This window comes from Salvelinus namaycush, chromosome 40, assembly GCF_016432855.1.
Source record: "Salvelinus namaycush isolate Seneca chromosome 40, SaNama_1.0, whole genome shotgun sequence".
NCBI classification, from domain to species: Eukaryota; Metazoa; Chordata; class Actinopteri; order Salmoniformes; family Salmonidae; genus Salvelinus; species Salvelinus namaycush.
Genome location: NC_052346.1, coordinates 17,973,345 through 17,985,617, shown reverse-complemented (window position 1 = coordinate 17,985,617; position 12,273 = coordinate 17,973,345). Strand labels below are relative to the sequence as shown.

Sequence of the window (12,273 nt, the reverse complement as noted above, 5' to 3'; positions counted from 1 at the left end):
TTCATTCCCCCCACTCCGTTACGCCTCTATTCATCCCCCCACTCCGTTACCCCTCTATTCGTCCCCCCACTCCGTTACCCCTCTATTCGTCCCCCACTCCGTTACTCCTCTATTCGTCCCCCCACTCCGTTACTCCTCTATTCGTCCCCCCACTCCGTTACCCCTCTATTCGTCCCCCCACTCCGTTACTCCTCTATTCGTCCCCCCACTCCGTTACTCCTCTATTCGTCCCCCCCACTCCGTTACTCCTCTATTCGTCCCCCCCACTCTGTTACTCCTCTATTCATCCACCTCTGCCACCTTTCTATTCACCCTTTCTTCATTGGTCTCCCCATTCTCCTTCTCTCTACCCAAATGAATAGGAGCTTAGAGAAAAAAACAATATGTTTTTGTGGATTCATTTCTATATCTCTAAGCTCCTCCCCTTTCCCTGCACCTCCCCCTGTCAGCCCCACGTTAACCAGATTACAGAGGATTCTCTGCTATTAACACGCTGTTGGGACTGTGGCCTAGCAGTGTATTGTGGTGTCCAGCTTAGCCACACACATCAAACAGATGATACAGTATGAGAGAGAGAGAACTACCTCACCACTGATCTGGGTAGAGGGAAACAGGCAGAGATGTGATTGGACATAGGCGCAGCAGCAAATCCTTCTTCTATAGCCTCGATCTTCTAGCCTTAGCCTATCTATACTCCTCTCTACCTCAACCCAGCCCTCTGTTCCAGCCGTACCTCAACCCAGCCCTCTATTCCAGCCGTGCCTCAACCCAGCCCTCTGTCCCAGCCCTGCCTCAACCCAGCCCTGCCTCAACCCAGCCCTCTGTCCCAGCCCTGCCTCAACCCAGCCGTGCCTCAACCCAGCCCTCTGTCCCAGCCGTGCCTCAACCCAGCCCTCTGTCCCAGCCGTGCCTCAACCCAGCCCTCTGTCCCAGCCCTGCAACAACACAATCCTCTGTCCCAGCCCCGCCTCAACCCAGCCCTCTGTCCCAGCCCTGCCTCAACACAACCCTCTGACCCAGCCTCTATTCTACTTCAGCCCTCCTCCGGTACTCCCTGGATCCTGAGTGAGCCTCCACTCCCCCCTGCCCCCCATGGCAGGTATCATGGACCCTGAGGATACAATTGTAACAGAACCCAAGGATGAGGATATCATGGAACTTGAGGATAGAATCGTAATGGAACCTTTTATAGAATCGTAATGGAACCTGAGGATAGAATTGGAACAGAACTGGAGGATAGAATTCTAATGGAACCTGAGGATAGAATCGGAACAGAACTGGAGGATAGTTTTAATTTATCCAGAAGGTTCTGATGCTGAGGAGCCAGATGGGATTCTCTTTCAGCCAGAGGAGCAACAAGAGGGAGATGATGAGGAGGATGATGATAACATCTTTGCCACATGGATGGGCCGCTACAAGAAAGCAGCAGAACAGGAGGACAAGGATAAAGAGGTGGAGAAAAGAGAAGCAGTGATAGAGAGGAAGAACAGCTTCGAACGACAAGCTCCACCACGGGCAGACCGGCGGCAATCACTACCCCGTCCAGTGAGTCTGTGTACATGTGAGATGCTGTTGTAGAGGAATCTGCTTTGTCTTTGGGAGTTGTATACACAGACCAGTAGGAGGGAGTTTTGAGGGGGAGGGTCAGAGCTAGGGCTGCTGGGTTTGACCGCTGACACTCAAGATAACAGTCAGTCCATCCGCCAGGATCCCTTACCACACACCAACCCACCACAGGGCTCTTTAGCTCCTAGCCTGAACCCCAAAGTACAGGTAGATAGCTGTGTCTTCTTTCTCACACTCAGTGTTATAGGAATTTCCAGGAGAACAACCAGGAGAGCAGTCGTAGGGTAAAGTCAATCAAAAATCTTTCCGGTTTATTACAAGTTGCAACAGGGAGACACCACCTAGCACAGAAGGAGAGGAAATGTCTAACTGGCCTCTTGGAGACGGACCCTTTTTATATCCCTATCAGACAGCAACAAATGTTCTGGAAACAGCAGCTAGAGAGATTTGATGGAAGTCAAAACAAAAAGGCAGTGACTGTCAGCCAGAGAAATAAAAGTTGTTACATTGCTTTGTTGTGCCTTAGCTACAGCCAGGGGACAGGGACTAATGGGATTATAATAGGCTACAGAGCAGGAGCATACGTCATTTACACACCAGAGGGGGGGGGTTGTGTGTATACTTGAGTTCCTCGTGTTGGGAATTCAGATTAATTTACTGAATTATCTGTCACTCAACTCCCCCTTAATCTCTCTCTGTTTTTCTTTCCTCTCTCGTGCACCTTTTCTCTCTCTGTCTCTGTGTTTGTTTCTCTGTCAGGCTCAACTCACAGCGATGATGTAGTTGTCTCGTCTCCACACCACTACTAGGGCCACGTCACCCGCCAGGCCAAACTCCCGGCAATGCATCTCATCCACTGACCATCCTGGCTGCCCGATACCAGCCAATACGGAGCGACGATCCTCCATGATTCCATCCACCATTCCAGATTAAAATGCAAACGCGGTTCCACAGGCAGAACGTCATGTCTCCGGTACGCTGCGGTGTGTGTGTGTGTGTGATGGCCAGGTGGGAGTCTGAGAACACTACTTTAGTCTCATTCTGTTCAATGAACACTTTGTTAAAAGTAAATCTGTGTGTTTGTGTTGCAGAGTGACGCCGATTGTGTTTGTCTCATCTGCCATGATGACCTGCACAGAGGAGGGAGTGGAATCAGGGAGCTGCACTGCTCTCATATCTTCCACAGCCAAGTAAGAGCAGCTTGAAAACACACACACCCACTGTTTCTCTCTCCCTGAAGTGTATATAGGAGTGGCTGTGGAGGAAGCAGGCGTGTTGTGTGCAGGTGGTGCTCTTGCCAGAACCACTCTACTGGAGCTCCACTCGGGTCAAAGTACCCTGAGAACCACGTAGAACAGCCTAGAACTGGACAGAACCACCTAGAACTGCCTAAAAGAGCCTAGAACTGGACCTAACCTCTCACAACTGCATATAGCTGGAAAGAACTGCCTAGACAGAACTACACCGAACCGGAAAGAACTACCCAGAACTGACGAGAACCAGTGAAGAACTGCAGAAAAACACTCAGAACTGCCTAGCGTTGTAATAAACCATGCAGAACTGCTTAGATACGGACAGAACTTATCCCTTAAGTCTCTGAATCTAGAGTGCTGTGCTGAGAGAGAGACCTCTGTATTCCCCCAAATCCCAATAATCCAGTATCTTTTAAAATTGTTTGTGTGATAGTGTATGAGTGAAATGTATGGATGTTTTTCCAAAGGTTTACTTATAAGAATCGATTCAACATGTTTATTTCAAGATTTTCTTTGTTTAGTCAAATAAGGGCATTTACATTTTTACATTGTATCCCATCTACGTCTTTGTTTTCCCCTAGTCATTGAATAAAATACTTGGTTGTTCTAATTGTAAAATGCATACTAAGTTGTATCGTCTTTATTACTGTGTACTCCTGTGAAGGTTTCCACCACAAATATAAGGCTCTGCTGCCTCCTTTTCTTATTGTGGTACTGCAGTTAGCCCCGGCACGCCTCGTCTCCGTGGTTACACAGTGGCGGAAGTTATCGCAATCCACCTGTTGCACTTAGAACAGGAAAAATAGCTCGACAAATCGATATTTGGCGTTCTTATAAACTAAGCCAATCGAAGCCACGGGAAAGTTCTAGAACTACTAGCTACATTCTATTCGTGTCAACTTTAATGGACAAACTAAAGAAAGTTTTGAGTGGCCAAGATGGCAACAATGATGACGGCGACATATTGCAAGTAGGTAGCTAGCTAATATGTTTACCCTAAATAATATCTAGTTAAGTTTGGTTTTATCTCTAAGCCGTTTGCAAAGCATGCTTTATCTACGTTACGAGTACAGTAACGTTAGCTAGAAACACTTGGCTGGCTAGGTCAATGATGTCCATGTTTTCTAGCTATGTTGTTTATAAATGGTGCGGTGTTGAAACAGGCGGCGAACCAAGCCTCCACCCTGGGCTGGGGCACGCGCATGAAGGGCTTTATCGCATGTTTCGTGCTCGGGGTCTTGTGTTCCATTCTGGTGAGTCGTCATCTCTCTCTCTCCCATCATTTCAGCATTGCTCTGACTGTCAATGATGTGTGCCACTGTCAGTTGTGTTTCCCAAACCTCTCAGTAAGCCAGTACACATATATATGTATTTATTCCAGAAAGTATGGGGGGGGGGTTAATCTCGGAGAAATTAAAATCTGTGCATAGAGGTCTAGACACTAAGGGTAAGTTGATAGTGTATACAGTAGAATAGGAGTCATTTGGAACCATTTGATAGTGTCTACAGTAGAATAGGGGCCGATGCTAAATTGTTCATCCTTTCAACTGGTGGCAGGGGACATGCTTGCTGTGGATTCCAAGGGTTGGTCTGATTCTGTTTGCCGTGCTGTACACACTCGGCAATGTTGCCTCTCTGTGCAGGTGAGTAGAGCGTTGTTGAGTGTTAGTGGGTGTATGTGTGGCTTATGTGGGCATTTACAAAACGGTTAGGCCTATTTTCAGATTTTAAGGTATCCCTGGGACCCTCCCCAGATCAAAGTTGACATTGTCCCTGTCCAGTTTAACACCTAAGGTGCACATGATACAGCAATCACATTTGTAGTGCATTTGAACATTACTACAATAAAGTAAGTTTAGTAAAATAATGTGTGTATTCTCAGCACAATGTTCCTGATGGGACCCCTTAATCAGCTGAAGAGGATGTGTGCCAAAGAAAGAGCACTGGCCACAGCTATCATGCTGGTGAGACCACACAACACACCCATGTTTATTTTACTATCCTTGTGGGGACCAAAACACATATTCCCTTTCAAAATACTCTTTTCCATAACCCTAACTCCTAATTCTAACCCTAATTGTAACCCCTAAGCCTTAAATATATATTTTTCTTGTGGGGACCAACAAACTGTCCCCACGTGTCAAAATGTTCCTTGTTTTACTATGCTTGTGAGGACTTCTGGTCCCCACAAGGATAGTAAAACCCCCCCCCAAAACACACAGTTTTTCTGTTCATTAATTACATGCTGATTGTCTCTCTCCTCACAGACCTGTCTGGTGCTAACTATGTGTTCTGCTTTCTGGGTGAGTATAACACGCACATGATACATATCCTGCACCTGTTGTGTTATCAAATACCTGTAGGCCTTTTTAGCTAGTACGTTACTCATTTAAACTTTGTCTTACATTGTTCTACCTCAAAGTATATCTGAGTGCTTCTCTTTCTCTCTACAGTGGAAGAATAATGGTCTAGCCTTACTCTTCTGTATTCTACAGTTTCTGGCCTTCGCTTGGTGAGTGGCTCACACACACGTGCTTGAGTAATCTCCTTCCTTTAGTGTGTGTTTGTGTGGTATTACATCCCTACAGTCTGCAGTCTGAGTGACACACACACACGCCCAGAGTTGTTCTGTGCTGAGGGCTTTTTGGCAGGCAGCTCAATGCCAGGTCCTTATTTGTAACTGAAAACAGAGTAATTATGGCCATAGCTTTTAGCCTGGCTAATCACACACGACTAATGCAGCTAGCTTTGTTCTCTCAAGCACCTCCTTCACAAAGACAGGAGATGCATACACACACACTCTCTCTCTCTCGCTCTCTCTTGCCCACATACATATACACACAGGGATACACACAGATGTGCAATTAGTTTACAGACATACATAAACACCATTAAAATAACTTACACTGTGACACAACAAACACTCATGCATAAACTCTGTTTTCACAGACTCTCTGCCACTGACACACTTCAGATAAAGACCTTATACAGACAGCCCTTTGCTGTGTGTGATGTATGACGCTGACTTATACTACACTTCTGTGTTTCAGGTATGGCCTGTCCTACATTCCATTCGCAAGGTGAGTGTTGGTTTACAGTAGCTGCCGGTCCACCTCTGTCCATAGCCTTAACTGCCGGTCCACCTCTGTCCGTAGCCTTACCTGCCGGTCCACCTCTGTCCGTAGCCTTAACTGCCGGTCCACCTCTGTCCGTAGCCTAAACTGCCGGTCCACCTCTGTCCGTAGCCTAAACTGCCGGTCCACCTCTGTCCGTAGCCTAAACTGCCAGTCCACCTCTGTCCGTAGCCTAAACTGCCGGTCCACCTCTGTCCGTAGCCTAAACTGCCGGTCCACCTCTGTCCGTAGCCTAAACTGCCGGTCCACCTCTGTCCGTAGCCTAAACTGCCGGTCCACCTCTGTCCGTAGCCTAAACTGCCGGTCCACCTCTGTCCGTAGCCTAAACTGCCGGTCCACCTCTGTCCGTAGCCTAAACTGCCGGTTCACCCCTGTCCGTAGCCTTTACTGCCGGTCCACCTCTGTCCGTAGCCTAAACTGCCGGTCCACCTCTGTCCGTAGCCTAAACTGCCGGTCCACCCCTGTCCGTAGCCTAAACTGCCGGTCCACCCCTGTCCGTAGCCTAAACTGCCGGTCCACCTCTATCCGTAGCCTAAACTGCCGGTCCACCCCTGTCCGTAGCCTAAACTGCCGGTCCACCCCTGTCCGTAGCCTTTACTGCCGGTCCACCCCTGTCCGTAGCCTAAACTGCCGGTCCACCCCTGTCCGTAGCCTAAACTGCCGGTCCACCTCTGTCCGTAGCCTAAACTGCCGGTCCACCTCTGTCCGTAGCCTAAACTGCCGGTCCACCCCTGTCCGTAGCCTAAACTGCCGGTCCACCCCTGTCCGTAGCCTAAACTGCCGGTCCACCTCTGTCCGTAGCCTTTGCTGCCGGTCCACCCCTGTCCGTAGCCTTTGCTGCCGGTCCACCCCTGTCCGTAGCCTTTGCTGCCGGTCCACCCCTGTCCGTAGCCTTTACTGCCGGTCCACCCCTGTCCGTAGCCTTTACTGCCGGTCCACCTCTGTCCGTAGCCTTAACTGCCGGTCCACCTCTGTCCGTAGCCTTAACTGCCGGTCCACCCCTGTCCGTAGCCTTAACTGCCGGTCCACCCCTGTCCGTAGCCTTAACTGCCGGTCCACCTCTGTCCGTAGCCTTAACTGCCGGTCCACCCCTGTCCGTAGCCTTAACTGCCGGTCCACCCCTGTCCGTAGCCTTTGCTGCCGGTCCACCTCTGTCCGTAGCCTTAAGCCCTATTCACAGTATTACATCATCCCTTCCCATTCAGTGATAGTTCAGTCCTAAAGCAAAGTCTTTGAAGTTTTTGAAACTTGACTTTGGAGTGTTTATTCTTTTACTAATTATTATTGTTTGTTTGTTCACAGGGATGCCGTGATAAAGGCCTTCTCTGTCTGTCTGAAGTGAGGCTGCAAACCTCCCTTTCTCTCCCTCTGAGGGGTTATGATGTGTGTGTGTTTGGGGGTTGGCTAAAGCCCTCAACTCTCTGGCAAACACACAGACGCCACACAGGTGTGCTGGACTGGTGCCCACTGAGTAAACACTCGTCAGCGAATGCTTTCCGGAGCAGAAGTGTACCTGAGGTATGATGTTGTGTAGAGGAATCTGTTTGTGAGGGATGCCTTATCTTATCTGTGTGTGGTGTGGTGTCTGTGTCCCTTTAAGGTCGGTGTATATGTGCATTTTGTGTGTTTTTCTACATGGTGAGTCCAGCTCCTCTTAATTTACTGTGGGGGGAGGGTCAATGCACCACCTCTGTCATTTCTCTAACTGTAAATCAAACCAGACCAAAACTATTCAGATCTATATGTAGGTGCCAACATGGTGTGTCTTCACTAGTTATTTGTACTGTAGGTGTTTATTTACATGTGTTCACAATGTACAGCTCACTACTGATAATTTCACCGGCTCAGGTCTGGAAATCTGTACAGTCAGATGACTTTTTGCACCTAATCCCAAGTGCACTTACCAGGAGTCTGAATATAAGGGCCTGCTGTTAAACGTTCTTCTAGCTGGATAGATATACAGTTGAAGTCGGAAGTTTACATACACTTAGGTTGGAGTCATTAACTTGTTTTTCAACCTCTCCACAAATTTCTTGTTAACAAACTATAGTTTTGGCAAGTCAGTTAGGACATCTACTTTGTGCATGACACAAGTAATTTTTCCAACAATTGTTTACAGACAGATTATTTCACTTATAATTCACTGTATCACAATTCCAGTGGGTCAGACATTTACATACACTAAGTTGACTGTACCTTTAAACAGCTTGGAAAATTCCAGAAAATGATGTCATGGCTTTAGAAGCTTCTGATAGGCTAATTGACATCATTTAAGTCAATTGGAGGTGTACCTGTGGATGTATTTCAAGGCATACCTTCAAACTCAGTGCCTCTTTTCTTGACATCATGGGAAAATCAAAAGAAATCAGCCAAGACCTCAGAAAAAAAATTGTAGACCTCTACAAGTCTGGTTCATCCTTGGGAGCAATTTCCAAACGCTTGAAGGTACCACGTTCATCTGTACAAACAATAGTACGCAAGTATAAACACCATGGGACCACGCAGCCATCATACTGCTCAGGAAGGAGATGCGTTCTGTCTCCTAGAGATGAATGTACTTTGGTGCGAAAAGTGCAAATCAATCCCAGAACAACAGCAAAGGACCTTGTGAAGATGCTGGAGGAAACGGGTACAAAAGTATCTATATCCACAGTAAAACGAGTCCTATATCAACATAACCTGAAAGGCCGCTCAGCAAGGAAGAAGCCACTGGTCCAAAAACACCATAAAAAAGCCAGACTACGGTTTGCAACTGCACATGTGGACAAAGACTGTACTTTTTGGACAAATGTCCTCTGGTCTGATGAAACAAAAATAGAACTGTTTGGCCACAATGACCATTGTTGTGTTTGAAGGAAAAAGGGGGAGGCTTGCAAGCCGAAGAACACCATCCCAAACGTGAATCACGGGGGTTGCAGCATCATGTTGTGGGGGTGCTTTGATGCAGGAGGGACTGGTGCACTTCACAAAATAGATGGCGTCATCAGGGAGGAAAATTATGTGGATATATTGAAGCAACATCTCAAGACATCAGTCAGGAAGTTAAAGCTTGGTCGCAAATGGACAATGACCTCAAGCATACTTCCAAAGTTGTGGCAAAATGGCTTAAGGAACAACAAGTCATGGTATTGGAGTGGCCATCACAAAGCCCTGACCTTAATCCCATAGAAAATGTGTGGGCAGAACTGAAAACGCATGTGTGAGCAAGGAGGCCTACAAACCTGACTCAGTTACACCAGCTCTGTCAGGAGGAATGGGCCAACATTCACCCAACTTATTGTGGGAAGCTTGTGGAAGGCTACCCGAAATGTTTGGCCCAAGTTAAACAATTTAAAGGCAATGCTACCAAATACTAATTGAGTGTATGTAAACTTCTGACCCACTGGGAATGTGATGAAAGAAATAAAAGCTGAAATAAATAATTCTCTCTACTATTATTCTGACATTTCACATTCTTAAAATAAAGTGGTGATACTAACTGACCTAAGACAGGGATTTTTTACTAGGATTAAATGTCAGGAATTGTGGAAACATTTAAACTCAGTTATTTGGCTATGGTGTATGTAAACTTCCCACTTCAACTGTACATGCTGAAAAAAAGAAGGGAAGAACTGCTTCAAGTGCTCATGAATCTTTCACCTTTTATATAAAACGTCTGTTTTGTTTTAGTTATTTTTTATTTCAACTCTGTTTCCTGTAAACATGTCTAACTGCTGTTTTAACTGTCATGGTTAGTTAGTAGTACTATAGACCATTTTGGTTCGATTTTTTCCACAGGTATTTTGGCTTACATTTCAGTTTTTTAAATAATTTCTGGGGGATTTTTTTTTTTTTTTTCAATAATGTTTCCTGTAAACACTTCTCTTGAACTGTTTTAACTCTTTCATGGTTAGTACTATCGCCGTTTTCTGTGAGGAATTAAAATATAAATGCTGGCTTCAGCATGCCCTAGTCACGACCATTAAAAAACCCTCTCACTGGGGCAGTGTGACTTTTATGTTAACTTGCAAAAAATAAATGCCTTACTTCACATGATTTAAACCAGGGAATCACTGCTTTTTTAAATATGTATACTGTACTAGTGTAACTCCTCTGAATGGCCTCTGTTTCATAAAACCCTCCCTTTTAGATGGTTGTTTGATCTGCATAAAAACATGTATGATGCTATTAAACACTTGTTTTATAGAATAACACATGTTCTATATTCAGGATACATTGTTTCAGGACCATGGTTAGTTAGTCTGCTTGTCTAATATGAGCGCAGGTAGGTACAGGTTTGGAAGAAATACTTTTTAAATCACGATTGTTTTTTGTACCATCTGGAAATTCAACACTAATGTTTTAAAGTGTAACGATAATTTAGCGACGTAGGCTAATAATGTATGACTATGAATCATGTTTCATGTGTTCTTGTCCTGTTTGTGTGACACCATCTTACAACAGAAATAAACATTTTCAAACTATATTGTGGAGTGTTTTAATGTGCAGGAGTGAGAGAGTTGTACCACCTGTTTTGCCTTCCTTGGCTTTGTATTTTCTGATGGAGTCTCACCGGGGTCACTGCCACACACACAAACGCATTCCTTGTACAAAAGGTCTGAGGTGTGTATCGTGGGATTATGATTTGGTGCGTTTACCTGTGCTTTGCTTCCCACCTTCTGATATTTGCCTCGCGCTCAGTTAATGACGCTCCTTTATGCGTTTTAAATCAGTAAAGCCCCTAATCTCCGCTCGCCGCCCGCCGCTGATTAAAAAAAATATCTCTCCGAACACACACACCGCTGCAGCTGCGAGCTCACAAGGCCGTTCGGTCACACCGCCAGCTCGCGGGGATCGGGTGTCGCTATAGGAGCCCTTCTGGACACTGACCGTTCCGTGTGCTCTTGTTCTTCCCTCCTCGGGTGGGGCACGGAGCTTCCACTGTGCACAAACTAGTTGAATCAACACCAGTTCGAGCTTGGTTCTACCTGGAAAAAGATGATTCTGAGATAATTGGCTTTAAAGTTCCGAACCCTCATTGGTTTGAATGGTGTCAGAAATATATAGTATTATTTTGAACTTAACATGTTATTGTGGTATTTAGACTACTGAATAGGTAGAGACCATTGAACCGAACAAGGCAATGTCAATAACTACATGTTGGAAAAAAAATGCAGATACAACCGTATAGTCCCAAACTCTAGATGTTTTTAGACAACACACAGTAGGCTACATTAGTGTAGTCCAATTGGACTGGTCTCTGAGCCCAGTAGGTCGTCAGACCAAGAGTAGAGGGAAATGTTCTAGGAAGCATTTTACGTTTTCAGTCGTTCATACTATAACAACATAGTTTCCTCTTATATGCTTAAGAGCAGGAACTTGAATTATTATCCGAAAAAATAGCCGTATGAAATGACCTAGGCTATATTTAATTTTCTTCAGAAGCTTTTCTGTCGTTTCGGAAGAGAGGGAGGCTTGTTCAATCCGTGCGCTAAAAGCATGTGATTCCACTCCTTGCCAAGAGCACCGGTAGTTAGACCATTAACCATAGTCACCGATAATGACTTATATAATAAGGCTACAGGCCCACGACAGCGACATTTGTCTTTTTGTGGAAGTGTGATCATTTCGAACGGAAAAGCCTGTCAACTTGTCTTCTGGCCTCCTCCGGCATGGTTCTTCGCTGTCCATGGTGCTGAAAGTGTGCCCCTGAAAAATCATCATGCTGACAAAAGTGGTAAAATAGGCGTATGGTATTTCAATGCAAGTTGAGAGAGAGAGAGACTGGTATGGCCTGAAGACTTAAAGGGTCTGTCCTTAGCCTAGTTGAAACAATAACAAAGCCACATCCTGCCTCTGTTTTGGTAAAAATCTGAGGGATGTGCCTGGGAATTGTAACCACTCTCAAATGCATAGACCAAGCTATCGATGCAAGGACTGATGATCCATTATATACAAGTTGTAGTTTTAAGCATGTTTTCAGGCTATAGGCAACAGTGTTTGTTTACATTTACAATGTTTACAAGCTTAACGTTTGGGTTATGTTGAGGTTTTACAGTTAAACTTAGTTCATGAGGCATTTACACTTTATGCTCAAAATTAGGTCCAAAATTAGATGTAGCAACTTCAGATTGACCCTTTAAGGTCTAGGCTAGCTCATCAAAGAAACTCTCTCTCCCTCCCTCTTCCTCTCTCGCTCTTCCTCTCTCCCTCTGACAAATGACGCTCTATAAATGGTAAATTAGTGAGAGTTGATCACATGACCGGCCGGCCGAACCTGTCTTGTGCTCCGCACCAGTGTCGCATTAATTTTCAACTGCAGTTTATAATCCTCATGGCTA

General features: G+C 45.6%; 1 protein-coding gene across 1 annotated transcript; it reads left to right on the top strand.

Moving 5' to 3' along the window:
- The first annotated feature begins 3,597 nt into the window (after positions 1-3,597).
- On the top strand, positions 3,598-8,008 carry sft2d2b (SFT2 domain containing 2b). Its single transcript, XM_038979687.1, has 8 exons — positions 3,598-3,789; positions 3,983-4,072; positions 4,377-4,462; positions 4,702-4,783; positions 5,087-5,122; positions 5,273-5,331; positions 5,870-5,899; positions 7,256-8,008. Exons 1-8 carry the CDS (start codon positions 3,724-3,726, stop codon positions 7,293-7,295), a joined length of 489 nt encoding a protein of 162 aa, XP_038835615.1. The 5' UTR covers positions 3,598-3,723; the 3' UTR covers positions 7,296-8,008.
- Positions 8,009-12,273: the final 4,265 nt, after the last annotated feature.